The 26,721-nt window shown below is 40.2% G+C and overlaps 1 protein-coding gene across 1 annotated transcript in view; it reads left to right on the top strand.

The window, feature by feature from the left end:
- LOC120873724 (cytochrome P450 2C31-like) overlaps nt 1–26,721 on the top strand; it is a 54,469-nt gene that overhangs the window by 10,012 nt on the left and 17,736 nt on the right. Inside the window, exons 4-7 of the mRNA XM_040254567.1 lie at nt 4,112–4,272; nt 13,160–13,336; nt 14,283–14,424; nt 17,306–17,493. Coding sequence (XP_040110501.1) covers nt 4,112–4,272; nt 13,160–13,336; nt 14,283–14,424; nt 17,306–17,493 — 668 coding nt within the window. The remainder of the gene's footprint in view (nt 1–4,111; nt 4,273–13,159; nt 13,337–14,282; nt 14,425–17,305; nt 17,494–26,721) is intronic.

Below are 26,721 nucleotides of genomic sequence, written 5' to 3'. Positions count from 1 at the left end.
ACATCATTTGAATTTGTTCCATATTATCTAGGAATGGGTAGGAGATCTGGCAGAAGAAGAACACAAGACTCATCCCACATAGATTGTTCTCTACTCTTTTGTTCAAATTTAACATATTAAATAAATATTTTCACATTATTAATTTTTAAATGTTTATCATGAATATTGTTAACAAAATAGAATAGTAGTTCTTTATTTTGGATGTACCGTAATTTATTTTAGGCCAAATAGATTGCTTTCAGTTTTTTGTTGCTAACAATATTAAACAATGCAATCTATATTAATCATTGAACACCCCTGATTATTTTCTAAAGTAAAATTTTGGAAATGCAATTAATAAATCAATAAATATTGGGTTTTAGCATGTTGTTGTTCAGTCACTAAGTGATACCTGACTGTTTGTGACCTCATGGACCACAGCACACCAGGCTTCAATGTTTTTCAGTAAATATCCCCCAGTGTTTGCTCAAATTCATGTACATTAAGCTGGTGATGCCCTCCACCCATCTCATCCTCTGTCACCCCCTTGTCCTCCTGCCCTTAACCTTTCCCAGCATCAGAGTTGGCTCTTACCATCAGGTGGCCAAAGAATTGGAGCTTCAGCTTCAGCGTCAGTCTTCCAATGAATATTCAGGGTTGACTTCCTTTACGATTGACTTGTTTGATCTCTTTGCTGTCTGAGGGACTCTCAAGAGTCTTTTCCAGGATCACAATGGGAAAACATCAATTCTTTGGCACTCAGCCTTCTTTATGATCCAACTCTTACATCCATGCATGACTACTGGAAAAACCATAGCTTTGACTAGATGAATCTTTGTCAGCAAACAGATGTCTCTGCTTTTTAATATGTTACCTAGGTTTGACATAGCTTTTCTTTCAAGGAGCAAGTGTCTTTTAAACAGCTTATTATTAACTGGTTCAATTTTCCCATAGTGAATATTACCTCCTCTCAGCTTCCTTGCCTATGACCACCCAGACTGCTTGAATCCACCTAACTATGGAGACCTTATCCTCTTGAGGTAGCCCAGTTTGTCACTGGTTAACTAACTGTTGTAAGTTTACGTCACACGTTGGGTAGAACCTTTTTTCTTGTACTTTCTACTTTTGGGTCCCTACTAAATTTTTTCATTCTATAGCAAAGTGTTGTGGTACTAGTCACCAGGCAGAAGCAGGATGGATTTCCCACTGAAAACTTAGTATAGCTGTTGAGGTTGGTAGTGATACACACATCTCAATAGGATATGAAAAGTTCTATTACTCACACAATGAGGCTTTTGGGGTAAGGCACAGTAGCTAGAAAACCAACCAAAAAATGCCTGGAGAAAGTTGGAAAAGGATACCGGCTTGGAATTTTTACGGTGGTTAGGGGCTGGAGTGGGGAAGAGGGTTCCAATGTATAGACCAGGGTTTGTGTGGTTTAAACTTCCTGCTTGTGCCAAAGAAGCAATCACATCAGCCAGTCCATGTGTGAGTAGAAGAAGAAAAAGTAAGGCTTAAAAGCTGTTAGGACTCAAACAACAAAAAATGGTGTTATATTCTCTATTTTATATTGTTAACCTGTTTATAGTTCAGTTCAGATCAGTTGCTCAGTCGTGTCTGGCTCTTTGCAACCGAATGGACTGCAGCACGCCAGGCCCCCCTGTCCATCACCAACTACTAGAGTCCACTCAAACTCATGTCCATTGAGTTGATGATGCCATCCAACCATCTCATCTTCTGTCATCCCCTTTTCCTCCTGCCTTCAATCTTTCCCAGCATCAGGGTCTTTTCAAATGAGTCAGTTCTTCTCATCAGATAGCCAAAGTATTGGAGTTTTAGCTTCAGTGTCAGTCCTTCCAATGAATATTCAGGACTGATTTCCTTTAGGATGGACTGGTTGGATCTCCTTGCAGTCCAAGGGACTCTAAAGAGTCTCCTCTTACACCACAGTCAAAAGTATCAATTCTTCAGCTTTCAGCTTCCTTATAGTCCAATTCTCATATCCATACATGATTACTGGAAAAACTATAGCTTTGACTAGACAGACATTTTTTGGCAAAGTAATGTCTCTGTTTTTTTAATATGTTGTCTAGGTTGGTCATAGCTTTTCTTCCAAGGAGCAAGCGTCTTTTAATTTCATGGCTGCAGTCACCATCTGCAGTGATTTTGGAGCCCCCCAAAATAAAGTCTGTCACTGTTTCCATTGTTTCCTCAACTATTTGCCATGAAGTGATTGGACCAGATGCCATCATCTTAATTTTCTATATGTTGAGCTTTAAGCCAGTGTGTTTACTCTCCTCTTTCACTTTCATCAAGAGGCTCTTTAGTTCTTCTTTGCTTTCTGCCATAAGTGTGGTATCATCTGCATATTTGAGGTTATTGACATTTCTCCCTGAAATCTTGATTCTAGCTTGAGCTTCACCCAGCTCAGCATTTCACATGATATACTATGCATATAAGTTAAATAAGCAGGGTGACTATATACAGCTTTGATGTACTCCTTTACAGATTTGGAACTAGTCTGTTGTTCCATGTCCAGTTCTAACTGTTGCTTCTTGACCTGCTTACAGGTTTCTCAGGAGGCAGATAAGGTGGTCTGATAGTCCCATCTCTTGAAGAATCTTCCACAGTTTGTTATGATCCACGCAGTTAAAGGCTTTGGTCTAGTCAATAAAGCAGAGGTAGATATTTTTCTGGAACTCTCTTGCTTTTTCTATGATCTATTGGATGTTGGTAATTTGATCTCTGGTTACTCTGCCTTTCCTAAATCCAGCCTGAACATGTGGAAGTTCACGGTTCACACACTGTTGAAGCCTTGCTTGGAGAATTTTGAACATCACTTTGCAGTGTATGAGATGAGTGCAACTGTGTGGTAGTTTGAACATTCTTTGGCATTGCCTTTTTTTGGGATCACAATGAAAATTGAACTTTTCCCGTCCTGTGGCCACTGCTGAATTTCCAAACTTGCTGGCATATTGAGTGTAGCACATTCACAGCATCATCTTTTAGGATTTGAAATTGCTCAACTGGAATTCCATCACTTCCAGTAGCTTTGCTTGTGGTGATGTTTCCTAAGGCCACTTGACTTCACATTCCAGGATGTCTGGCTCTAGGTGGGTGACCACACCATCGTGGTTATTGGGTCATTAAGATCTTTTTTGTGTAGTTCTTCTTTGTATTCTTGCTATCTCATTTAACTATCTTCTGCTTTTGTTAGGTCCTTACCGTCTCTGTCCTTTATTGTGACTATTTTTGCATGAAATGTTCTCTTTGTATCTCTGATTTTCTTGACGCGATTTCTAGTCTTCAATCCCTCTCATTATTGTCTTCTGAGAGAAAAGCACAGTCAACATTTTTCAATGCATTTTGTAAAATATGATTTCAATTCTCCTCAGTCTCCTTACCTTCTTATTATATTGGTCAGTTTCTTCTGGGTATTTTGAAGAATATCAACACCAAGAGCTAAATTTTATAATTTTAAAGACATTTCAAAGTGATCTCCTTATTGTGTATTACCTTGTGACTTTAATTGGAGAATGATATAAATAGAATAATTGGGAGAAATTTAATAAATAAATTACACTGGATTATATAATTTTGCTTAGGGAAACACAATTTTATTTTTTTGTTGTTGTTCAGTTGCTAAGTCATGTCTTACTCTTCGCAACTCCATGGACTACTGCATGCCAGGCTTTTCCGTACTTCACTACCTCCCAGAGTTTGCTCAAACTCATGTCAGCCCCTTCTCATCTTGCCCTTAGTATTTCCCAGCATCACAGTCTTTTCCAATGAGTCAGCTCTTTGGATCAGATGGCCAAAATATTGGAGCTTCAGCTTTAGCACTAATGAATATTCAGGACTGATTTCCTTCAGGCTTGACTGGCTTAGTCTTGCTGTCCAAGGGACTCTCAGGAGTCTTCTCCAGCAACACAGTTCGAAAACATCAATTCTTTAGCATTCAGCCTTCTTTATTGTCCAACTCTCTAGGCATGTTGAATTTATAGTGATGATCGCAGGTCCAGGTTGTTCCAATAATAAAAAATCTTAGAAATTAACCTTTCTCCATTATTTTATACAGTAAACTATGATTTATTTGAAAATTATATTCCAACTTTCATATATTGTTTTTTAGGATCTCCATGTGATCCTACTTTCCTTCTGAGCTGTGCTCCCTGCAATGTGATCTGCTCCATTATATTCCGGAATCGTTTTGAATACAGTGATGAAAAATTTCTAACCTTGGCAAAGTATATTCATGAAAATGCACAAATTGTAAGCACCCCCTGGATTGAGGTAAGGTCAATGTTCTCTTTAAATAAGAAATACCTTTTTATCTAAAGTGATTACCACATTTCTTTGTGCTATTGTTTGGTACCACTTAGTGAGTTATCATGGAGAAGGAAATGGCAACTCACTTCAGTATTCTTGCGTAGAGAATCCTGTGGCTGGAGGAGTCTGTTGGGCTGCTGTCCATAGGGTCGCACAGATCAGACATGACTGAAGTGACTTCACATGCATTGGAGAAGGAAATGATAGCCCACTCCAGTATTCTTGCCTGGAGAATCCCAGGGACGGAGGAGCCTGGTGGGCTGCCATCCTTGGGGTTGCACAGAGTTGGACATGACTGCAGTGACTTAGCAGCAGGAGCAGCAATGAGTTATCAAAGCAATTTAATTTATTGAAATGAATTTGTAAACAAAATATAAGAATAGTAATAAAAAATAGTGCAACAATTATAGCAAGGTTTTTTCTTTTTTTGAGAAATCTTTTTTCCTTTGATTTTTATGTGTATAAATAGGATGTATATACATTGTATTTTTACTATTAGTAAACTGTCAGAAAAACCCAATAACCTATGTTGTACTACTAACAACTAAAATTCCATGGATCATAATGTTATGATGTTTTCTACCTGGGAAGGACTCTAGAGAGCAAGTAGTCTATGGAACAGAAAGCTCATCTGGAAATACTGAGCTTATTTTCAAAGTAACCTAACCAAAAGAAGAATGAGTTAGACATAAAAACTAGATTTCTTGATTCTCTATCCAGTTTGATATAAGATAGCAGCTGAATGAATTTCTTCAGTACCTACCAAGGGTATTAAGTCATGAAGATACTGTTTAAAAAGGATTCTGTAAACTCTAGGACTGTGATGGCCAAATGAATAAGGGCAATGTGTACATTTCTGAAGATGTAAAATGCCTAAATAAAAGTAAGTTAGGTAATATAGGCATTTCCTTAGTCTTTCTGGTATAGTTTCTTCATTTAAAAAATGGTATGGTGTGAACAGACTTAAAAGGAGTTATCAACAGTAATACAATAATATTAGGAGACATTAACACATCAGTTACATAAATGGCCAGAACAGTTCAGTTCAGTCACTTAGTCATGTCCGACTCTTTGCAGCCCCATGGACAGAGCAGCCAAACTAAATTGACAAGGAAACATTGACCTTAATCAACACATTAGACACAAAGGACTTGATAGATTTATATACAACATTCCATCCAAATGCAGTGGAATACACATTCTTTTCAAGTACACATGAAACATTTTCCAAGATAGATCATATGATGTTACAAAACAAGTGCCAGTAAATTCAAGAAATTGAAATATATTGAGCATCTTTTTAAAAAATATATAAATTTATTTATTTTAATTGGAGGTTAATTACTTTAAATATTGTATTGGTTTTGCCATACATCAACATGATTCTGCCATGGGTATACATGTGTTCCCCATTCTGAACCCCTCTCCCTCCTCCCTCCCTGTACAATCCCTCTGGATCTTTTTGACCACAATGGTATGAAATTAGAAATCAATTACAGAAAAAAAAAAAAACTGGAAAAAACACAAACACATAGGAGCTGAATATGTTGTTGAATATATTGTTAGCTGCTACTAAACAACAATTGGTCAAAGAGGAAGTCAAAATACCTTGAGAGAAATGAAAATGGAAGCACAACATTCCAAAATCTATGTGACTCACAAAAGCAGTTCTAAAAGGGAAGTTTATAGTTAAACAGGTCTACCTCAGGAAACCAGAAAAATACCAAGTAAGCAATCTAACCTTACACATAAAATTAGAAAAAGAGTGGGCACTCTCTGTCCCCCTTCTGGTGTCTATTTCAGAAGCTTTCTCTGTCCCTTTTCTTTCTTTAATAAAACTGCTACACAAAAGCTCTTGAGTGATCAAGAATGGTCCCTGGTCCCGAAGCTAAATCTTCTTCTGAGATCACGAATCCGACACAGTTCACCATAAGCTATTATCTTGGGGGGCTCATCCAGGATTTTCAGGACAAGGTCAGAACACTCAAGAGCTCTAGCCTCTCTGCTTTCTCAGTATACACATTTTTTGCTTTACTTTACTAATGCTATGGTGTGCTTATGTGAATGAATGACATGCCCTGCATGAAGCAAGTGATGAGCCATGTTCTGTGGTTTTGAGGTGCCTCACAATGACCAAAGGCAGCTCCCCAAAGGGGAGACTTGTTGGGGGTTTATGCTGACCTGCCAATGCCAAGAGGTACTCAACATCCCTTCGAGGGGAGTGGCCAGAAATGGGCAAAGCGTGTGGAGTGAACTTTCCTTTCTTGGTCAAATTTTTTCTGGTCTTTTTGACCATTCCAAAACTGCTTGGGGAATTAGAACTACTATGGCATCCGGTCCCATCACTTCATGGGAAATAGATGGGGAAACTGGAAACAGTGTCAGACTTTATTTTTTGGGGCTCCAAAATCACTGCAGATGGTGATTGCAGCTGTGAAATTAAAAGATGCTTACTCCTTGGAAGAAAAGTTATGACCAACATAGATAGCATATTCAAAAGCAGAGACATTACTTTGCTGACTAAGGTCTGTCTAGTCAAGGCTATGGCTTTTCCAGTGGTCATGTATGAATGTGAGAGTTGGACTGTGAAGAATGCTGAGAACCGAAGAATTGATGCTTTTGAACTGTGGTGTTGGAGAAGACTCTTGAGAGTCCCTTGGACTGCAAGGAGATCCAACCAGTTTGTTCTGAATATCAACCCTGGGATTTCTTTGGAAGGAATGATGCTAAAGCTGAAACTCCAGTACTTTGGCCACCTCATGCAAAGAGTTGACTCATTGGAAAAGACTCTGATGCTGGGAGGGATTGGGGGGCAGGAGGAGAAGGGGACGACAGAGGATGAGATGGCTGGATGGCATCACGGACTCGATGGACGTGAGTCTGAGTGAACTCCGGGAGATGGTGATGGACAGGGAGGCCTGGTGTGCTGGGATTCATGGGGTCGCAAAGAGTCGGACACAACTGAGTGACTGAACTGAACTGAACTGACTCATTTGAAAAGACCCTAATGCTGGGAAAGATTGAGGGCAGGAAGAGAAGGGCATAACAGAGAATGAGATGGTTGGATGGCATCACCGACTCGATGGACATGGGCTTGGGTGGACTAAGGTTGTTGGTGATGGACAGGAAGGCCTGGCATCCTGCGGTTCATGGGGTTGTAAAGAGTTGGACATGACTGAGCTACTGAACTGATACTGAACCTAATCATAGACTATCAAGGGAATTGGGATTCATCCCAATACTATGTACTTTTACTTAGACCCCAAGTATGGAAGCGCCTAGCATTGCTAGGAGGCAAAATTTACAAGAGCATGTTTGGGAGTGAGCAGGAGCTCTAGCTCCAAGAATGTCTTTCAGGCTAGAGGTCACTCTCTTGAATGCCTGCCTCAGGGCCCACAGTCCTAAAAGTGAGTCTTTGTCATGGATGTGCCTCCTATCTATGTAGATAAAAGCACTGCTGGTGACCATGAGGTTTTTGAGGATATCAATTGGGAATTGCATGATCTATTCAGATTGGAAGTGCAATGGGCTTCTTCCTTTGGTAGTGCTAACTGTTAGCAGACCAGAGAAAGCTCTCCAATGGCTTCTGTCTCAACTCCCTAGATATTCCTTTTGTGTAATCTGTGGAAAGGAACTGGAAGGATTGGATCTAGTAGCTTGAGAACAAAAACAACTTTTTCCTCACTGGCCAGCCCTCTACCACCTCTTTTGCTATCACATATACTGGCGTGGTGACACTCAGAAGGGACATCTTGGTTGTTGTTCGTCTCTTTATGACTCACCACTTCTACTGCAGTCAGAACTGTATTTAGGAATGTACATGGGCACACATAAGATGGATGCTTCCTCTAGTAGTCCTAGCTTGGAAAACATTCTGGGAAACTATTTGGCAAATCAAACAAAGGTTTTCATGGTAAGGAACTAGAAATCAATCTGGGATGCCATCAGGTCTACCCCTGGTGCATCTCCACCCCACCTTTGTGGTAGAACTGGGAGGGATGAGTAAGATGCCTGCGTCAGTAAGGGACAGACTAAGTCTGTCCAGGGAAGGAAAGCTTCAGTGGAAAGTCTGTCTGCACACCCATCTAGAGCAGGGAAGGACGCCTCTGGTGGAAAGAAGGCACAGCCATGGATGCTGCTTTTTTCTTTTTTCTCTCTTACAGATGGGAGCTAACAGTTCCAGAACCACTCTTTTAAAATGTTAAAAAACCTGGGACAAGTTTGATCCCCAGAGTTTAAAAAATACATGCCTGGTTCTTCTTCTGTGATACTGAATGGCCACATTATCCTTTGGAAAATGGGGAACACTGGCCAGTTAAAGGGTCTCTCAATTATGATACCATTTTACAACTAGACCAGTTCTGTAGAAAACAAAGGAAATGGGTTGAAGTGACATATGTGTTGCTCTTTATCTCTCTGTGAGACTTGCCAGACTTATGTACAAAGTGTGCTGATTTGGGTGTGAAGCCTTCAGCTGCCTCCTGTTCTCTTACTTTGCCCCTGTATCTGGGGCTCCCAACTGAGCAGGCTGAGAATCAGGGTACCCTTCCAGGAGGGGCTGCCTCAGTCTCAGTAGAAATTCCAACAGTTCGAACTGTGGTCGAGACTATTTAGAGTATCCAAAAAGTACATAGAAGGCTTTATGGGATTAACTTTACTTTATGACCTTACTTGGAGAGATATAATGTATGTCTTGGGACAGAGAGTGACTCTTGATTCAAAAACTCGAGTTTTGGGGGAAGCTGCTACTTTTGGAGATGAATGGCCTGAAGGCAAGGGGAAAGAGGGAACATGAAATAGCCCTCCTTCCTACTGGGAGCCAAGTGGTTCCAATAACAGAGCCAGACTGCCGGATGTATTCTTGAAGGACTCAAGCGTGCACAAGGACTTTATACTATGCTAAGTTGACTGACATAGAATAGGGAGAGAAGAAAACTCCTGGTAAATTCCTAGATAGACTACAGGGGGCTACTGCAAGTTTGCTGATGTTGATCTTGAAATTACAGAGGGAGAAATGATCTTAAAAGGTAGTTTTTTCACTGAATTGACTCCAGATATCTGCTGTAAGTTAGAAAAACAGGCGTTCGGCCCAAATCAGTCTTTAGAACAACTGTTGCAGTGTCTCAGACAGTATATTTTGGTGGAGAATATGAGGAGGAAAATGAGACAAAAAAGAACCAGGCAAAAGACTAAAGCCCCAGCATGGCTGTTAGATCCACTCTGAAACAGCCTGAGGAAAAATGCCCAGAGGGATCCAGGTGAAAAGGGATTGTCTTGTTATTACTGTGGAAAGGAGGGGCATCTCAAGTGGGATTGGCCTGAGGCATATAAGCAGCCCCCGGCTCCATGTCCAGTCTGCAAAGGACCATAATGGAGAAGAGACTACCTTCTGAGGTGTAGGCCCCAGGGGTTGGAATCTCAAGACAATTGGGACTGAAGGTGCCCAGGGGTTCCCACACAAGCTCCCATCCTAATTACACCTGAGGAACCCCAGGTATTAATAACTGTGGGGGGCCAATCAGTCAACTTCTTTTGGACACTGGGGCAACTTTCTCTGTGCTCACTGAAGCCTCTGGTCCTCTTTCCTCCTGATCCACTACCGTAATGGGACTGTCTGGATAAGCCAAACCTTATTGTCTCAGTTGTCCTTTAAACTACAACTAGAACTCTGTGCTATTTTCTTGAGTTTCTAATCGTGCCAGAATATCCTTCACTGCTTCTGGGGAGGGATATACTGAACAAGGTCCAGGCCTCTGTTTTCATGAATATGGAGCCTGCTCTTTCTCTCCCATTAATTGGACAAAATATAGACCCTAAAGTGTGGGATGATGGAAAAACAGAGGGTTGAACACAAAATGCTGTTCCTGTCGTCATCAAGCTCAAAGACCCTCACCTATTTTCACATCAAAAGCAGTACCCACTAAAGCCTGAGGTTAAGGAAGGGTTAAAACACATCATTGAAGATTTAAAGGAAGGGGGCTATTAATTCCCTGTAATAGTCCATGTAACACTCCTCTCCTATTTTGGATGTAAAAATGTCAAATGATAAATGGAGACTAATTCAAGATATACAAATAGTAAGTGCCTAATCCTTATACTTTACTGTCTGAAATTCCTAAATGAGCCAAATATGACTTTAAGATAATTGAGAGGATTTGGGGGCATTAGAGGCTACTGCCACATTTGGATTCTGGGTTATGGAGAACTTGCCTGGCCTTTATATAAACTTATAAATGAGACTCAGCAGGCCGAAACTGACAAGCTGGGCAGGGCCCCAGAGACTCAAAAGGCTTTTAAGGCTCTTCAGACTAACTGTTCTCTTGCAGGCTCCTGCTTTGAGCTTGCCCATAGGATCAGAGTTTAGTTTGTTCCTTAGTAAAAAAACAAAGCTTATGGCCACTTTCCTTAAGGGTAATTGTTACTATTGTTTTGCTAATGTCTATAGCTCATAAGTTGACTAATGAGCAAAATCTTACTCTACTGACTTCTCATGATGTAAGTGAGATCTTAAACTCTAAAGTTCAGAGCAACAATGGCTCTGTCTTTAAAGCTGCTGTAACTCAAGGGGCGTGGAAAACTCTATGAATAGAATATCACTTACACAGTTCCTGGAGACCCCAATCTTCAGTAAAAGTTGAAAAGGCTAATGACATAATTAAGAGGCATCTGTGTAAGCTAACTCAGGAAACATAAGACAGTTGGTTTAAAGTTCTACCTGTAGCTTTAATGAGGGCTTGAACTGCCCCTAAGAAGGAAGGTCTGTCCCACTTTGAATGTATCTATGGAAGACCCTTCTTACACACAGACATTGTTATAGACTCTGAAGCCTTAAAATTAACCATGTGACTCAGCTTTCAGTTTTTCAATCTCCTTATCAATCGAAAGCTTCCCATGGTGGGTTTCTCCGCTTCAAGGAAAGGACTTTCTTCAACTCTTCACCACAACAATCCTATGTGACGCCTCTTCTTGATCTGATGACTGCTAGCGATCCTAAGATGGACTGATGCAACTATGGACATCAGTTCAGTTCAGTTCAGTTGCTCAGTCATGTCCGACTCTTTGCCACCCCATGAATCACAGCACGCCAGGCCTCCCTGTCCATCACCATCTCCCGGAGTTCACTCAGACTCACAGCCATCGAGTCCGTGATGCCATCCAGCCATCTCATCCTCTGTCGTCCCCTTCTCCTCCTGCCCCCAATCCCTCCCAGCATCAGAGACTTCTCCAATGAGTCAACTCTTCGCATGAGGCGGCCAAAGTACTGGAGTTTCAGCTTTAGCATCATTCCTTTCAAAGAAATCCCAGAGCTGATCTCCTTCAGAATGGACACGTTGGATCTCCTTGCAGTCCAAGGGACTCTCAAGAGTCTTCTCCAACAGCACAGTTCAAAAGCATCAGTTCTTTGGCGTTCAGCCTTCTTCACAGTCCAACTCTCACATCCATACATGACCACAGGAAAAACCATAGCCTTGACTAGACGGACCTTAGTCGGCAAAGTAATGTCTCTGCTTTTGAATATACTATCTAGGTTGGTCTTAACTTTTCTTCCAACGAGTAAGCATCTTTTAATTTCATGGCTGCAATCACCATCTGCAGTGATTTTGGAGCCCCCCAAAATAAAGTCTGACACTGTTTCCACTGTTTCCCCGTCTATTTCCCATGGAGTGATGGGACCAGATGCCATGATCTTCGTTTTCTGAATGTTGAGCTTTAAGCCAACTTCTTCACTCTCCTCTTTCACTTTCATCAAGAGGCTTTTGAATTCCTCTTCACTTTCTGCCATAAGGGTGGTGTCATCTGCGTATCTGAGGTTACTGATATTTCTCCTGGCAATCTTGATCCCAGCTTGTGTTTTTTCCAGTCCAGCGTTTCTCATGATGTACTCTGCATAGAAGTTAAATAAGCAGGGTGACAATATACAGCCTTGACATACTCCTCTTCCTATTTGGAACCAGTCTGTTGTTCCATGTCCAGTTCTAACTGTTGCTTCCTGACCTGCATACAGATTTCTCAGAATTTTCCAGTTTATTGTGATCCACACAGTCAAAGGCTTTGGCGTAGTCAATAAAGCAGAAATAGATGTTTTTCTGGAACTCTCTTGCTTTTTCCATGATCCATCGGATGTTGGCAATTTGATCTCTGGTTCCTCTGCCTTTTCTAAAACCAGCTTGAATATCAGGAAGTTCACGGTTCATGTATTGCTGAAGTCTGGCTTGGAGAATTTTGAGCATTACTTTACTAGCGTGTGAGATGAGTGCAATTGTGTGGTAGTTTGAGCATTCTTTGGCATTGTCTTTCTTTGGAATTGGAATGAAAACTGACCTTTTCCAGTCCTGTGGCCACTGCTGAGTTTTCCAAATTTGCTGGCATATTGTATACCTGAAACTAATATAATATGTGTCAACTGTTAATATGTTTTCATAAAAATAAATGTAGAAAAAGTGCATGATCCCTGCACACTCTTTAGGTGACTCTCTGTAGACGTGTGTGTAGTGTAAACTGGGATAAACACTAGATTCTACCTCTGTCACTAGTTTTGTGACTTAGACTGGTTGACTAACCTTTCTGAACCTCAGTACCCTCATTTGGAAAGATGTGGTATGATCCTGAATTTCTTCAGAGTTGTGCTTAGGAAAATAATTCGAATGGTTTTGAAATTAGTTGGTAATCTGTGCATACTGTCAGTCAGGCCATTTCATCAGTTCCCTCTCCTTCAAATCCCAAATGGGTTCCAGTGCAAGGAACATATCATACTCACCTTTATTTACTCATTTTATAGCAATATGTCTGCACCATAATATGGGCTTGTAAATGTTTGCTGAATGAATTGACTGTTTCTTTTCTTTTTCAGCTCTACAATGCTTTCCCCTCTTTACTACATTATCTCCCAGGGAGTCATAACACATTATTTAAAAACATGACTGAGCAAAGAAAGTTTATTTTGGAGAAAATAAAGGAACACCAAGAATCCTTGGACCTCAATAACCCTCAAGACTTTATTGATTACTTCCTGATTAAAATGGAAAAGGTAAAAGGGGACCCAGACTTGCTACTTCATCTTTGTAGGTGGAGTGATGCAATACATGAATAGCTTTGTTCTTCTCAGTGGAATCAGTTTATTAAAACAAATGCTCCTTCTTAAAGATATGTTCATTGCTTGTGCAACTTATTGTTGTGCAAACCGTACTGGGTGTCTTGAATTATTTCTGCATTGTCACTGAAAATTGCTTGGGAGTTTGTATATTTACCATGTTAAAGCTGGTTCTTTATTTGGGAACAGATTGAAACACAGACACACACACACATTCAAGATAAGTGATAGATAGTATATTCTCTTTCATTAAATAAATTCCATGAATGGGTTATGTAAGAAATGAGAGAAGGCAGAAATGGATGGGCATCTAGAAAGGCTTACTCTTGGAAAGACAGTAGGAAACAGATGAAGTATGTTTTGAGGATTAGCAGAGATGACAAAATTGGTTCAGGGAAAGATAAGTGCAGTGATGAAGTGTGTGGAATTTTTAAAGAGATTGTCTTGATAGTAACTGAGGAACTGTCATGGGTTTAATGACTGATGAATTTGGGAATAGTGTTTCAGTTTGAGGATAGGTGGTTCTGAAGGCCTGAGTGAGAAATTCAGATATGATGAAATAGACAATAGATGCTGATGGTGAGTAGCAGTGATGATTTGATAAGAGTCAGGTTAGAAAGAAATTACTGAAGAACTGATTTACCCCAGTGGGTGAGAAAGTGAGGAATCAGAAAGGACTTGTTGGAAGTTTAACTCTGGTTATATTTTAATTGAAGAAATTCTAACAATACATCTAACTTTACCTTCATCTCTAGTATTTTCTAATGGTTGGCTTAATTTGTCAAATAAGTAAACCTAAAAAATTATATTGTTATATAGAATTATTGTAAGTTACTTGTAAGTTGTTTTTACTTATTAATTAATCCTAATACATCATTGCTAGGAGAAACACAATAAACAGTCTGAGTTTACCATGGACAACTTGATCACTAGTTTATGGGATTTGCTTACTGCTGGAATAGAGACAACAAGCATCACTCTGACATATGGACTGCTGCTCCTGCTGAAGCACCCAGAGGTCACAGGTAGTATCACAGATGATGGACAGGAGGAAATTTTGGTTAGAAATTGGCAGGCAACATTGATGACTTTTCTACTTTCATCTGCCTAGAATATGTACAAGAAAAACTTCCTTAGTACATTTTCCTATCATTGTATGAATTGCATTCAAATTAGAGTATAGTAAAAACGGAGAATGAAATATTTAACCAGGAGCAGAGTTGTGGAGGGCAGAGATCACTGTCCTCCCTACTGTGGTGGAGTGTCCTTGATTTGCATCAGGTCAGGTGCAGCAGGGCTTCCATGGTCGCTCAGACGGTGAAGAGTCTTCTCTACAATGATATTGCTTGATAACCCTTCCAAGTCCAGATAAATGTTTGTCAAAAGTTAATTCTACTCAGATGCATTTGCAATGGAAGGATTGACTCAACAAAATCACAATCTTTCTTCATCAAAAAACCTCACTCTTTAAATTAAAAAGTTATACACAAAAATTCTGTTCAAATATACACTTTTGGCCAAAAAAATTTTCCCAAAACTGTAATTTCTCATCCTCCTTTTTTTCTTTATTCAGTCCTCATCTAAGAGAATATTTCCTTTACTCTATTATGCTTTGTGCTTTGACCTATTAAGACCTTTTATTTTTAATTTTTTGAGTTTAATTGTTTTCCAGTGTTGTACTAGTTTTTGCTGTCAACGAAGTGAACCAGTTATATGTATATATATTTTCGGGCTTACCAGGGGGCGCTAGTGGTAAAGAACTCATCTGCCAACGTGCGTGTGAGACATAAGAGATGTGGGTTCATTCCCTGGGTTGAGAAGATCACCTGGAGGAGGGCATGGCAACCCACTCCATTATTCTTCCCTGGAGAATCTCATGGACAGAGGAGCCTGGTGGGCTACAGTCCAAAGGATCGTAAAGAGTCAGACATGACTGAAACAACTTAGCACTGTTATAAATCTATATGCATATAGATTTATACTTGTTATATCTTTTTGTTGGATTGATTCTTTCATCATTATGTAATGTCCTTTTTTCTCTTTTTCCATACAGTCTTTGTTCTAAAGTCTATTTTGTGTAAGAATTGTTTCTTCAACTTTCTTATTCTTCCATTTGTATTCAATACATTTTACTTGTGGAATAGCTGCAGGGTGATGGTGGGTGGGCTGGGTCATGTGGCAGCTGGTTATGAAACCCCATGGAGCCCAGTCTAGTGCTGGCCCTCTGGTAGTTAGAGCTGGGTCCAGGGCTTCTTCCTGAGATGGCTGGCAGAGAGTTCTGGGGTTTCCTAGGACTGGGTATTAGTTTGCTGTTGGGTGAGCCTGGGGCCCAAGATGTCTTCTAGCAGTGCTGGCCTGCTGTTGAGTAGGCTGGATCTTGACATGGTTGGCTGCAGGACTGCTGTGGTCCTGGGGTTGGGGTTGGCCTGCTGGTTGGTGGGCCAGGCCCCAGGAGTCTTGAGGATAGTACCTACCTCCTGGTATGTGAGACCACATCCTGGCTTCTCTGGCTGCAGGGTCTTGGGTATCTTGGTAGGGGGGAGCCAGATCCTGTGTTCTCTGGCTGTAGGACCCTAGGGGTCCTGGAGTTGGAGTTGGCCTGCCCGTTGTTGTCTAGATGGGGGCTCAGGGGGACCTGGGGTTAGAGTCTCCCAACAGGTGAGAAGAGTTGGGTCCAGGGGCAGCTAGGGCTCAGGGCTGTTATAGTATGTAGCATGCTGGTGGGTAGGACTATGTCCCAGCCCAGATAGCTGCTTGGCCTCCCACATGCAAGAATGGGTGATAACTGGCTGATGAGAAGGGCCATGTTCTGGCACTAATAAGCCACAGGGAAGATTCTAAAATTGCACTTACTATCATCCATGTCCATGTGTTGGGAAGAGCTCTCCAAAGTAGCTGCTACCAGCATATGTGTTCCAGAGGTGAGCCACAACTGCCCTGTGCCTCTCTGGGAGGCTGTGCAAGATCAATAAATGGGTCTGACCCAGGCTCCTTTCAAATTAGTGCTCTTGCTTCTGGGTCCCAGAGTGGGTGAGATTTTGTATATGCTCTTTAAGAGTGCAGTCTCTACTTCCCGCAGCTCACTAGACCATCTGAAATAAGCCCTGTTGGCCTGCAAAGCCAAGGTCTCTGGGGGCTCATCTTCCTGGTGCAGCACTCCTGGGTTAGGGAGCCCAGTGATGGGTTGAGACCCCCCCACTCCTCAGGAAGAACCTCTGTAACTGTAATTATCCTGTTCATGCGTCTCCTACCTGGGGGTTCGGTCTTAACTGTGCTATGTTTCTGCTTCTCCTATGCATCTTGTGATTCCATCTTTATGTCTTTAGTTGCTGAAGAACTTTTCTCTTAGACTTCAGGTTGTTCTTATTGATAGTTGCTCTGTAAATCGTTGTATTAATCATTTTGTAATGCTTGTGGGAGGAGGTGATTTCAGAGTCTTTCTACTCTGACATCTTGGATTTTCTCCCTTAACTTATTATTCCTATGCGTTGACTCAACAAAGCATCTTGTTCAGTTGGTCCATTTATTAAGTATTTACTGCATGGAGTACTTCTACTCTCTTAGAACTTTTATAAAATAAAACTGACATAAACAAAATGGTTAAACTGCATGATGTGTGGCTTTGAGATCCCATATCCCTGAGTTTATTTTAAAAAATACACAAAGGAGAGAATCAGAATTAAGAAATGAATTTTATGATGTAACTGTGTTTTATATGTAGGTGTATTTAAGTCTCTAATGAAATTCCAATTTGCCCATGACACTGAAATTCTTTTTTGTCTTTCCCCCTGTAGGGAAACACATGTAATTTTTCCTTCTCTCCATATCCTACCACAATGTAATCATGATTAAGAAGATAAAAAATATCTTTATCACTTGACATAAATTCTGATTTCTACCTTCCAGCTAAAGTCCAGGAAGAAATTAACCGTGTGGTTGGCAGAAACCGGAGTCCCTGCATGCAGGACAGGAGCTGCATGCCCTACACAGATGCTGTGATCCACGAGATCCAGAGATACATTGACCTTATCCCCAACAACCTACCCCATGCAGCAGCTCAGGACATTGAATTCAGAGAATATCTTATTCCCAAGGTAAGAGGTATTTCATTTATATTCCTCATTAAGACTCTTAGGTTTCAACTATCACAGCAGTAGATGCATAGATTGCCTAATTGTCTACATTATTACATGGTCATGTCTCAGGTATTTCACCCTCTGACCACATGCTTTTTTCCTTTTAGTTTGTAGATACATTTTAATAAATACAACAGTGCTTAGACTCCCAAAGGATTTTCAGTACATTGTTAGTACATTGCCTGTTCATTAGGGTACTCTTCCGTCCAATCCTTATTTTCCAGTGTATGTTTTATTACTTTTACCACTCAGTCAGTAAGCACCTCCCTGTCTGTTTCACTTGTCAAAAGTCTAATGCAACAGTTTTCTTCCTCGCTACCTGCATTTGAGCTACTGATCCCTTCTGGAAGACCATGCAGCCCATCAGGGTAATATTATTGTCACCAACTCAATCAGTTCAGTTTAGTTCAGTTGCTTGTTCATGTTTGACTCTTTGTGACCCCATGGACTGCAGCACGCCAGGCCTCCCTGTCCATCACCAACTATCAGAGTCCACTCAAACTAATGTCCATTGCGTCAGTGAAGCCATCCAACTATTTCATCCTCTGTCATCCCCTTCTCCTTCTGCCTTCAATCTTTCCCAGCATCAGGGTCTTTTTGAATGAGTCAGTTCATTGGATCAAGTGGCCAAATTACTGGAGTTTCAGCTTCTACATCAGACCTTCCAGTGAACACCCAGGACTGATCTCCTTTGGGATAGACTGGTTGGATATTCTTGCTGTCCAAGGGACTCTCAAGAGTCTTCTCCAACAACAGAATTCAAAAGCATCATTTCTTCAGCGCTCAGCTTTCTTTATAATCCCACTCTCATTTCCATACATAACTACTGGAAAAACCATAGCTTTGACTAGACAGACCTTTGTTAGCAAAGTAATGTTTCTGTTTTTTATTATGCTATCTCGGTTGGTCATAACTTTTCTTCCAAGGAGTAAGCGTCTTTTTATTTCATGGCTGCAATCACCATCTGCAGTGATTTTGGAGCCCCCCAAATTAAAGTCTGTCACTGTTTCCACTGTTTCCCCATGTATTTGCCATGAAGTGATGGGACTGAATGCCATGATCTTAGTGTTCTGAATGTTGAGCTTTCTGTCAACTACTCTCCTCTTTCACTTTCATCAAGAGGTTCTTTAGTTCTTATTCACTTTCTGCCATAAGGGTGGTGTCATCTGCATACCTGAGGTTATGGATATTCCTCCTGGCAATCTTGATTCCAGCTTGTGCTTCCTCCAGCCCAATGCTCCTCATGATGTACTCTGCATATAAGTTAAATAGGCAGGGTGACAATATACAGCCTTGACGTACTCCTATTCCTATTTGGAATCAGTCTGTTGTTCCATGCCCAGTTCTAACTGTTGCTTCCTGACCTGCATACAGGTTTCTCAAGAGGAAGGTCAGGTGGTCTGGCATTTCCATCTCTTTCAGAATTTTCCACAGTTTATTGTGATCCAGACAGTCAAAGGCTTTGACATAGTCAGTAAAGCAGAAATAGATGTTTTTCTGGAACTCTTTTGGTTTGTCAATGATCCAGCAGATGTTGGCAATTTAATCTCTGGTTCCTCTGCCTTTTCTAAAACCAGCTTGAATATCTGGAAGTTCACAGTTTATGCATTGCTGAAGCCTGGTTGGAGAGTTTTGAGCATTACTTTACTAGCATGTGAGATGAGTGCAATTGTGTGATAGTTTGAGCATTCTTCCTCAAATAATCATTCTCGTTTTTTCTTTATTCTCTCCTTCCTTGTTGGCTCCTTTCCATTAGCATTTAAACATACCCAATTCTCTTGCATCTTAAGAAAAATTTTCCCGAACTGTGGGGGTCAGTCCTAAGATGGTGGAGGAATAGGATGGGGAGGCCACTGTCTCCCCAACAAATTCAAAAGAACATTTGAATGCTGAGTAAATTCCACAAAACAACTTCTGAATGCTAGCAGAGGACATCAGGCACCCAGAAAAGCAGCCCATTGTCTTTGGAAGGAGATGTTTTATCAACGGTGCTGTATAGATGGAGAAGTCTTGAGACTACTGTAAAAATAAGACTGAAAACCAGAAGCAGGAGTCTTAAGTCCAAATCCTGAGAACACCAGAGAACTCGTGACTCCAGGGAACACTAATCGACAGGAGCTGTTCACATGCCTCCATATCTTCACTGAAACCATGCACCACCCAAGGGCCAAAGAGTTCCAGAGCAAGACATACCACACTAATTCTCCAGCAACACAGGAACACAGCCCTGAACTTCAATATACAGGCTGCCCAAAGTCACTCCAAACCCAATGACATCTCATAACTCATTAATGGACACTTCATTGCACTCCAGAGAGAAGAAATCCAGCTCCACCCACCAGAATACCAACACAAGGTTCCCTAACCAAGAAACCTTGACAAGCCACCCATACAACCTCACCCACAGTGAGGAAACTTCACAATAAAGAGAACTCCACAAACTGCCAGAATACAGAAAGGCCACCCCAAACATAACAATATAAATAAGATGAAGAGACAGAGGAATACTCAGCAGGTAAAGGAATAGGATAAATGCCCACCAACCCAAACAAAAGAGGAAGAGATAGGGAACCTACCTGATAAAGAATTCAGAATAATGATAGTGAAAATGATCCAAAATCTTGAAATCAATATGGAATCACAGATAAATAGCCTGGAGACAAGGATTGAGAAGATGCAAGAAAGGTTTAACAAGGACCTAGAAGAAATAAAAAAGAGTCAATATATAATGAATAATGCAATAAATGAAATAGAATAACAGAGGCAGAAGATGGGATAAGTGAGGTAGAAGATAGAATGGTAGAAATAAAGGAATCAGAGAGGAAAAAAGAAAAATGAATTAAAAGAAATGAGGGCAATCTCAGAGAGCTCTGGGATAATGTTAAACACCCCAACATTCGAATCATAGGAGTTCCAGAAGAAGGAGACAAAAAGAAAGACCACGAGAAAATGCTTGAGGAGATAATAGTTGAAAACTTCCCTAAAATGGGGAAAGAAATAATCACCCAAGTCCAAGAAAACCAGAGAACCCCAATAAGATAAACCCAACGTGAAACTCGCAAAGACACATATTAATCAAATTAACAAAGAACAAACACAAAGAACAAATATTAAACTCACCAAGGGAAAAACAACAAGTAACACACAAGGCGATTCCCATAAGGATAACAGCTGATCTTTCAATAGAAACTCTTCAGGCCAGGAGCGAATGGCAGGACATACTTAAAGTGATGAAAGAAAATAACCTACAGCCCAGATTACTGTACCCAGCAATGATCCCATTCAAATATGAAGGAGAACTCAAAAGCTTACAGACAAGCAAAAGCTGAGAGAATTCAGTATCATCAAACCAGCTCTCCAACAAATGCTAAAGATCTTCTCTAGACAGGAAACACAAAAAGGGTGTATAAACTCAAACCTAAAACAAAAAGTAAATGGCAATGGGATCATACTTATCAATAATTACCTTAAACATAAATGCCCCAACCGAAAAAGACTGGGTGAATGAATACAAAAACAAGACCCCTATATATGTTGTCTACCAGAGACCCACTTCAAAACAGGGGGCACATACGGACTGAAAGTGAAGGGCTGGAAGAAGATATTCCACGCAAACAGAGACCCAAAGAAAGCAGGAGTAGCAATACTCATATCAGATAAAATAGACTTTAAAACAAAGGCTGTGAAAAGAGAAAAAGAAGGACACTACATAATGATCAAAGGATCAATCCAAGAAGAAGATATAACAAGTATAAATATCTATGCACCCAAGATAGGAGCACTGCAATATGTAAGACAAATGCTAACAAGTATGAAAGGGGAAATTAACAATAACACAATAATAGTTGGAGACTTTAATACCCCACTCACAACTATGGATAGATCAACTAAACAGAAAAGTAACAAGGAAACACAAACTTTAAATGATACAATAGACCAGTTAGACCTAATTGATATCTATAGGATATTTTGTCCCAAAACAATGAATTTCACCTTTTCCTCAAGCACACACAAAACCTTCTCCAGGATAGATCACATCCTGGGCCATAAATCTAGCCTTGGTAAATTGAAAAAAACTGAAATCATTCCAAGCATCTTTTCTGACAACAATGCAGTCAGATTAGATCTCAATTACAGAAGAAAAACTATTAAAAATGGCAACATATGGAGGCTGAACAACATGCTGCTGAATAACCAACAAATTACAGAAGAAATCAAAAAATGAATCAAAATTTGCATAGAAATGAATGAAAATGAAAACACAACAACCCCAAATCTGTGGGACACTGTAAATGCAGTGCTAAGGGAAAGGTTCATAGCAATACAGGCATACCTCAAGAAACAAGAAAAAAGTCAAATAAATAACCTAATGTTACACCTAAAGCAACTTGAAAAGGAAGAAACAAAGAACCCCAAGTTTAGTAGAAGGGAAGAAATCTTATAAATTAGGGCAGAAATAAATGCAAAACAAAACAAAACAAAAGAGACCATAGCAAAAACCAACAAAGCCAAAAACTGGTTCTTTGAGAGGATACATAACATTGACAAATCATTAGCCAGACTCATCAAGAAACAAAGGGAAAAAAATCCATAAAATTAGAAATGAAAATGGAGAGATCACAACAGACAACACAGAAATACAAAGGATCATAAGAGACTACTATCAGCAATTATATGCTAATAAAATGGACAACTTGGAAGAAATGGCAAATTCTTCAAAAAGTACAACTTTCCAAAACTGAATCAGGAAGAAATAGAAAATATTAACAGACCCATCACAAGCACAGACATTGAAACTGTAATCAGAAATCTTCCAGCAAAAAAAAGCCCAGGTCCAGATGGCTTCACAGCTAAATTCTACCAAAAATTTAGAGAAGAGGTAACACCTATACTACTCAACCTCTTCCAGAAAATTTCAGAGGAACGTAAACATCCAAACTCATTCTCTGAGGCCATCATCACCCTAATACCAAAACCTGACAAAGATGCCACAAAAAAAGAAAACTACAGGCCAACATCACTGATGAACATAGATGCAAAAATCCTTAACAAAATTCTGGCAAACAGAATCCAACAACATATTAAAAAGATCATACATCATGACCAAGTGGGCTTTATTCCAGGGATGCAAGGATTCTGTAACATCCACAAATCAATCAGTGTAACACACCACATTAACAAATTGAAAGATAAAAACCATATGATTATCTCAATAGATGCAGAAAAAGCCTTTGACAAAATACGACATCCATTTATGATTAAAAAACTCTCCAGAAAGCAGGAAAAGAAGGAACATACCTCAACATAATAAAAGCTATATATGACAAAACCACAGCAAACATTATCCTCAATGGTGAAAAATTGAAAGCTTTTCCCCTAAAGTCAGGAACAAGACAAGGGTGCCCATTTCACCACTAATTTTCAACATAGTTTTGGAAGGTTTGGCCACAGCAATCAGAGCAGAAAAAGAAATGAAAAGAATCCAAATTGGAAAAGGAGAAGAAAAACTCTCACTGTTTGCAGATGACATGATCCTCTACATTGCATTCCTATACACTAATAATGAGAAAATAGAGGGAGTAATTAAGGGAACAGTTCCATTCACCATTGCAAAGAAAAGAATAAAATACTTAAAATATATCTACCTAAAGAAATTAAAGACTTATATATAGAAAATTATAAAACACTGGTGAAAGAAATCAAAGAGGACACTAATAGATGGAGAAATATACTGTGTTCATGGATTGGAAGAATCAATATAGTGAAAATGAGTATACTACACAAAGCAATCTATAGATTCAATGCAATCCCTCTCAAGCTACCCATGGTATTGTTCACAGAGCTAGAACAAATAATTTAACAATTTGTATAGAAATACAAAAAATCTCGAATAGCCAAAGCAATCTTGAGAAAGAAGAATGGAACTAGAGGAATCCACCTGCCTGACTTCAGGCTCTACTACAAACCTACAGTCATCAAGACAGTATGGTACTGGCACAAAGACGGAAATATAGGTCAATGGAACAAAATAGAAAGCCCAGAGATAAAACCACGCACCTATGGACACCTTATATTTGACAATGGAGGTAAGAATATACAATGGAGAAAAGACAATCTTTTTAACAGTGGTGCTGGGAAAACTGGTCAACCACTTGTAAAAGAATGAAACTAGATCACTTTCTAACACCATACACAAAAATAAACTCAAAGTGGATTAAAGATCTAAACGTAAGACCCGAAAATATAAAACTCCTAGAGAAAAACATAGGCAAAACACTCTCCAACATAAATCATAGTAGGATCCTCTGGACCCACCTCCCAGAATATCGGAAATAAAAGCAAAAATAAACAAATGGGACCTAATTAAAATTAAAAGCTTCTACACAACAAAGGAAACTATAAGCAAGGTGAAAAGACAGTCTTCAGAATGGGAGAAAATAATAGCAAATGAAGCAACTGACAAAGAATTAATCTCAAAAATATATAAGCAACTCCTGCAGCTCAACTCCAGAAAAATAAACGTCCCAATCAAAAAATGGGCCAAAGACCTAAACAGACATTTCTCCAAAGAGGACATACAGATGGCTAACAAACACATGAAAAGATGCTCAACATCACTCATTATCAGAGAAGTGCAAATCAAAACCACAATGAGGTATCATTTCATGCCAGTCAGAATGGCTGTGATCTAAAAGTCTACAAGCAATAAATGCTGGAGAGGGTGTGGAGAAAAGGGAACCCTCTTACCCTGTTGGTGGGAAGGCAAACTAGTACAGCCACTATGGAGAACAGTGTGGAGATTCCTTCAAAAACTGGAAATAGAACTGCCATACGACCCAGCAATGCCACTGCTGGGCATACACACTGAGAAAACCAGAATTGAAAAAGACACGTGCACCCCAATGCTCATCGCGGCACTGTTTATAATAGCCAGGACACGGAAGCAACCTAGGTGTGCATCATCAGACGAATGGATTAGAAAGCTGTGGTACATATATAGAATGGAGTGTTATTCAGCCATTAGAAAGAATACATTTGAATCTGTCCTAATGAGGTGGATGAAACTGGAGCCGATTATACAGAGTGAAGTAAGCCAGAATGGAAAACACCAATACAGTATACTAACGCATATATATATATGGAATTTAGAAAGATGGTAATACTGTATGTGAGATAGGAAAAGAGACAGAGATATATAGAACAGTATTATAGACGGTGTGGGAGAGGGCGAATGTGGGATGATTTGGGAGAATGGCATTGAAACATGTATAATATCATATGTGAAATGAATCGCCAGTCCAGGTTGGATGCATGATACAGGATGCTCGAGGCTGGTGCACTAGGATGACCCAGAGGGATGGTATGGGGACGGAGGTGGGAGGGCGGTTCAGGATGGGGAACACATGTATACCCGTGTTGGATTCATGTCTATGTATGGCAAAACCAATACAATATTGTAAAGTGAAAAAATTTCCCAAACCCTGACTCCTTCTGTTCAATATAAGTGATGATTCTGTCTTCAGTTCAGTTCAGTTGCTCAGTCGTGTCCAACTCTTTGCCACCCCATGAATCGCAGCACGCCAGGCCTCCCTGTCCATCACCATCTCCCGGAGTTCACTCAGACTCACGTCCAACGAGTCAGTGATGCCATCCAGCCATCTCATCCTCTGTCGTCCCCTTCTCCTCCTGCCCCCAATCCCTCCCAGCATCAGAGTCTTTTCCAATGAGTCAACTCTTTGCATGAGGTGGCCAAAGTACTGGAGCTTCAACTTTAGCATCATTCCTTCCAAAGAACACCCAGGACTGATCTCCTTTAAGATGGACTGGTTGGATCTCCTTGCAGTCCAAGGGACTCTCAAGAGTCTTCTCCAACAGCACAGTTCAAAAGCATCAATTCTTCAGCGCTCAGCCTTCTTCACATTCCAACTCTCACATCCATACATGACTAATGGAAAAATCATAGCCTTGACTAAATGGACCTTAGTCGGCAAAGTAATGTCTCTGCTTTTGAATATACTATCTAGGTTGGTCATAACTTTTCTTTCAAGGAGTAAGCATCTTTTAATGTCATGACTGCAGTCACCATCTGCAGTGCTTTTGGAGCCCCCCAAAATAAAGTCTGACACTGTTTCTACTGTTTCCCCATCTATTTCCAATTAAGTGATGGGACCAGATGCCATGATCTTCGTTTTCTGAATGTTGAGCTTTAAGCCAACTTTTTCACTCTCCTCTTTCACTGTCATCAAGAGGCTTTTTAGTTCCTCTTCACTATCTGCCATAAGGGTGGTGTCATCTGCATATCTGAGGTTATTGAGATTTCTCCCGGCAATCTTGATTCCAGCTTGTGTTTCTTCCAGTCCAGCATTTCTCATGATGTACTTTGCATATAAGTTAAATAAGCAGGGTGACAATATACAGCCTTGACGTACTCCTCTTCCTATTTGGAACCAGTCTGTTGTTCCATGTCCAGTTCTAACTGTTGCTTCCTGACCTGCATACAGATTTCTCAAGAGGCAGGTTAGGTGGTCTGGTATCCCCATCTCTTTCAGAATTTTCCACAGTTTATTGTGATCCACACAGTCAAAGGCTTTAGCATAGTCAACAAAGCAGAAGTACATGTTTTTCTGGAACTCTCTTGCTTTTTCCATGATCCAGCAGATGTTGGCAATTTGATCTCTGGTTCCTCTGCCTTTTCGAAAACCAGCTTGAACATCAGGAAGTTCAAGGTTCACCTATTGCTGAAGCCTGGCTTGGAGAATTTTGAGCATTACTTTACTAGCAAGTGAGATGAGTTCAATTGTGTGGTAGTTTGAGCATTCTTCAGCATTGCCTTTCTTTGGGATTGTAATGAACACTGACCTTTTCCAGTCCTGTGGCCACTTCCGAGTTTTCCAAATTTGCTGACATAGTGAGTGCAGCACTTTCACAGCATCCTCTTTCAGGATTTGAAACAACTCAACTGGAATTCCATCACCTCCACTATCTTTGTTCCTAGTGATGCTTTCTAAGGCCCACTTGACTTCACATTCCAAGATGTCTGGCTCTAGATGAGTGATCACATTATCATAATTATCCTGGTCGTGAAGATCTTTTTTGTACAGTTCTTCTGTGTATTCTTGCCACCTCTTCTTAATATCTTCTGCTTCTGTTAGTTCCAGACCATTCTGTTCTTTATCGAGCCCATCT

This window comes from Oryx dammah, unplaced genomic scaffold (assembly GCF_014754425.2).
Source record: "Oryx dammah isolate SB20612 unplaced genomic scaffold, SCBI_Odam_1.1 HiC_scaffold_14, whole genome shotgun sequence".
NCBI lineage: Eukaryota > Metazoa > Chordata > Mammalia > Artiodactyla > Bovidae > Oryx > Oryx dammah.
This window is presented reverse-complemented; position numbering and strand designations above follow the sequence as displayed.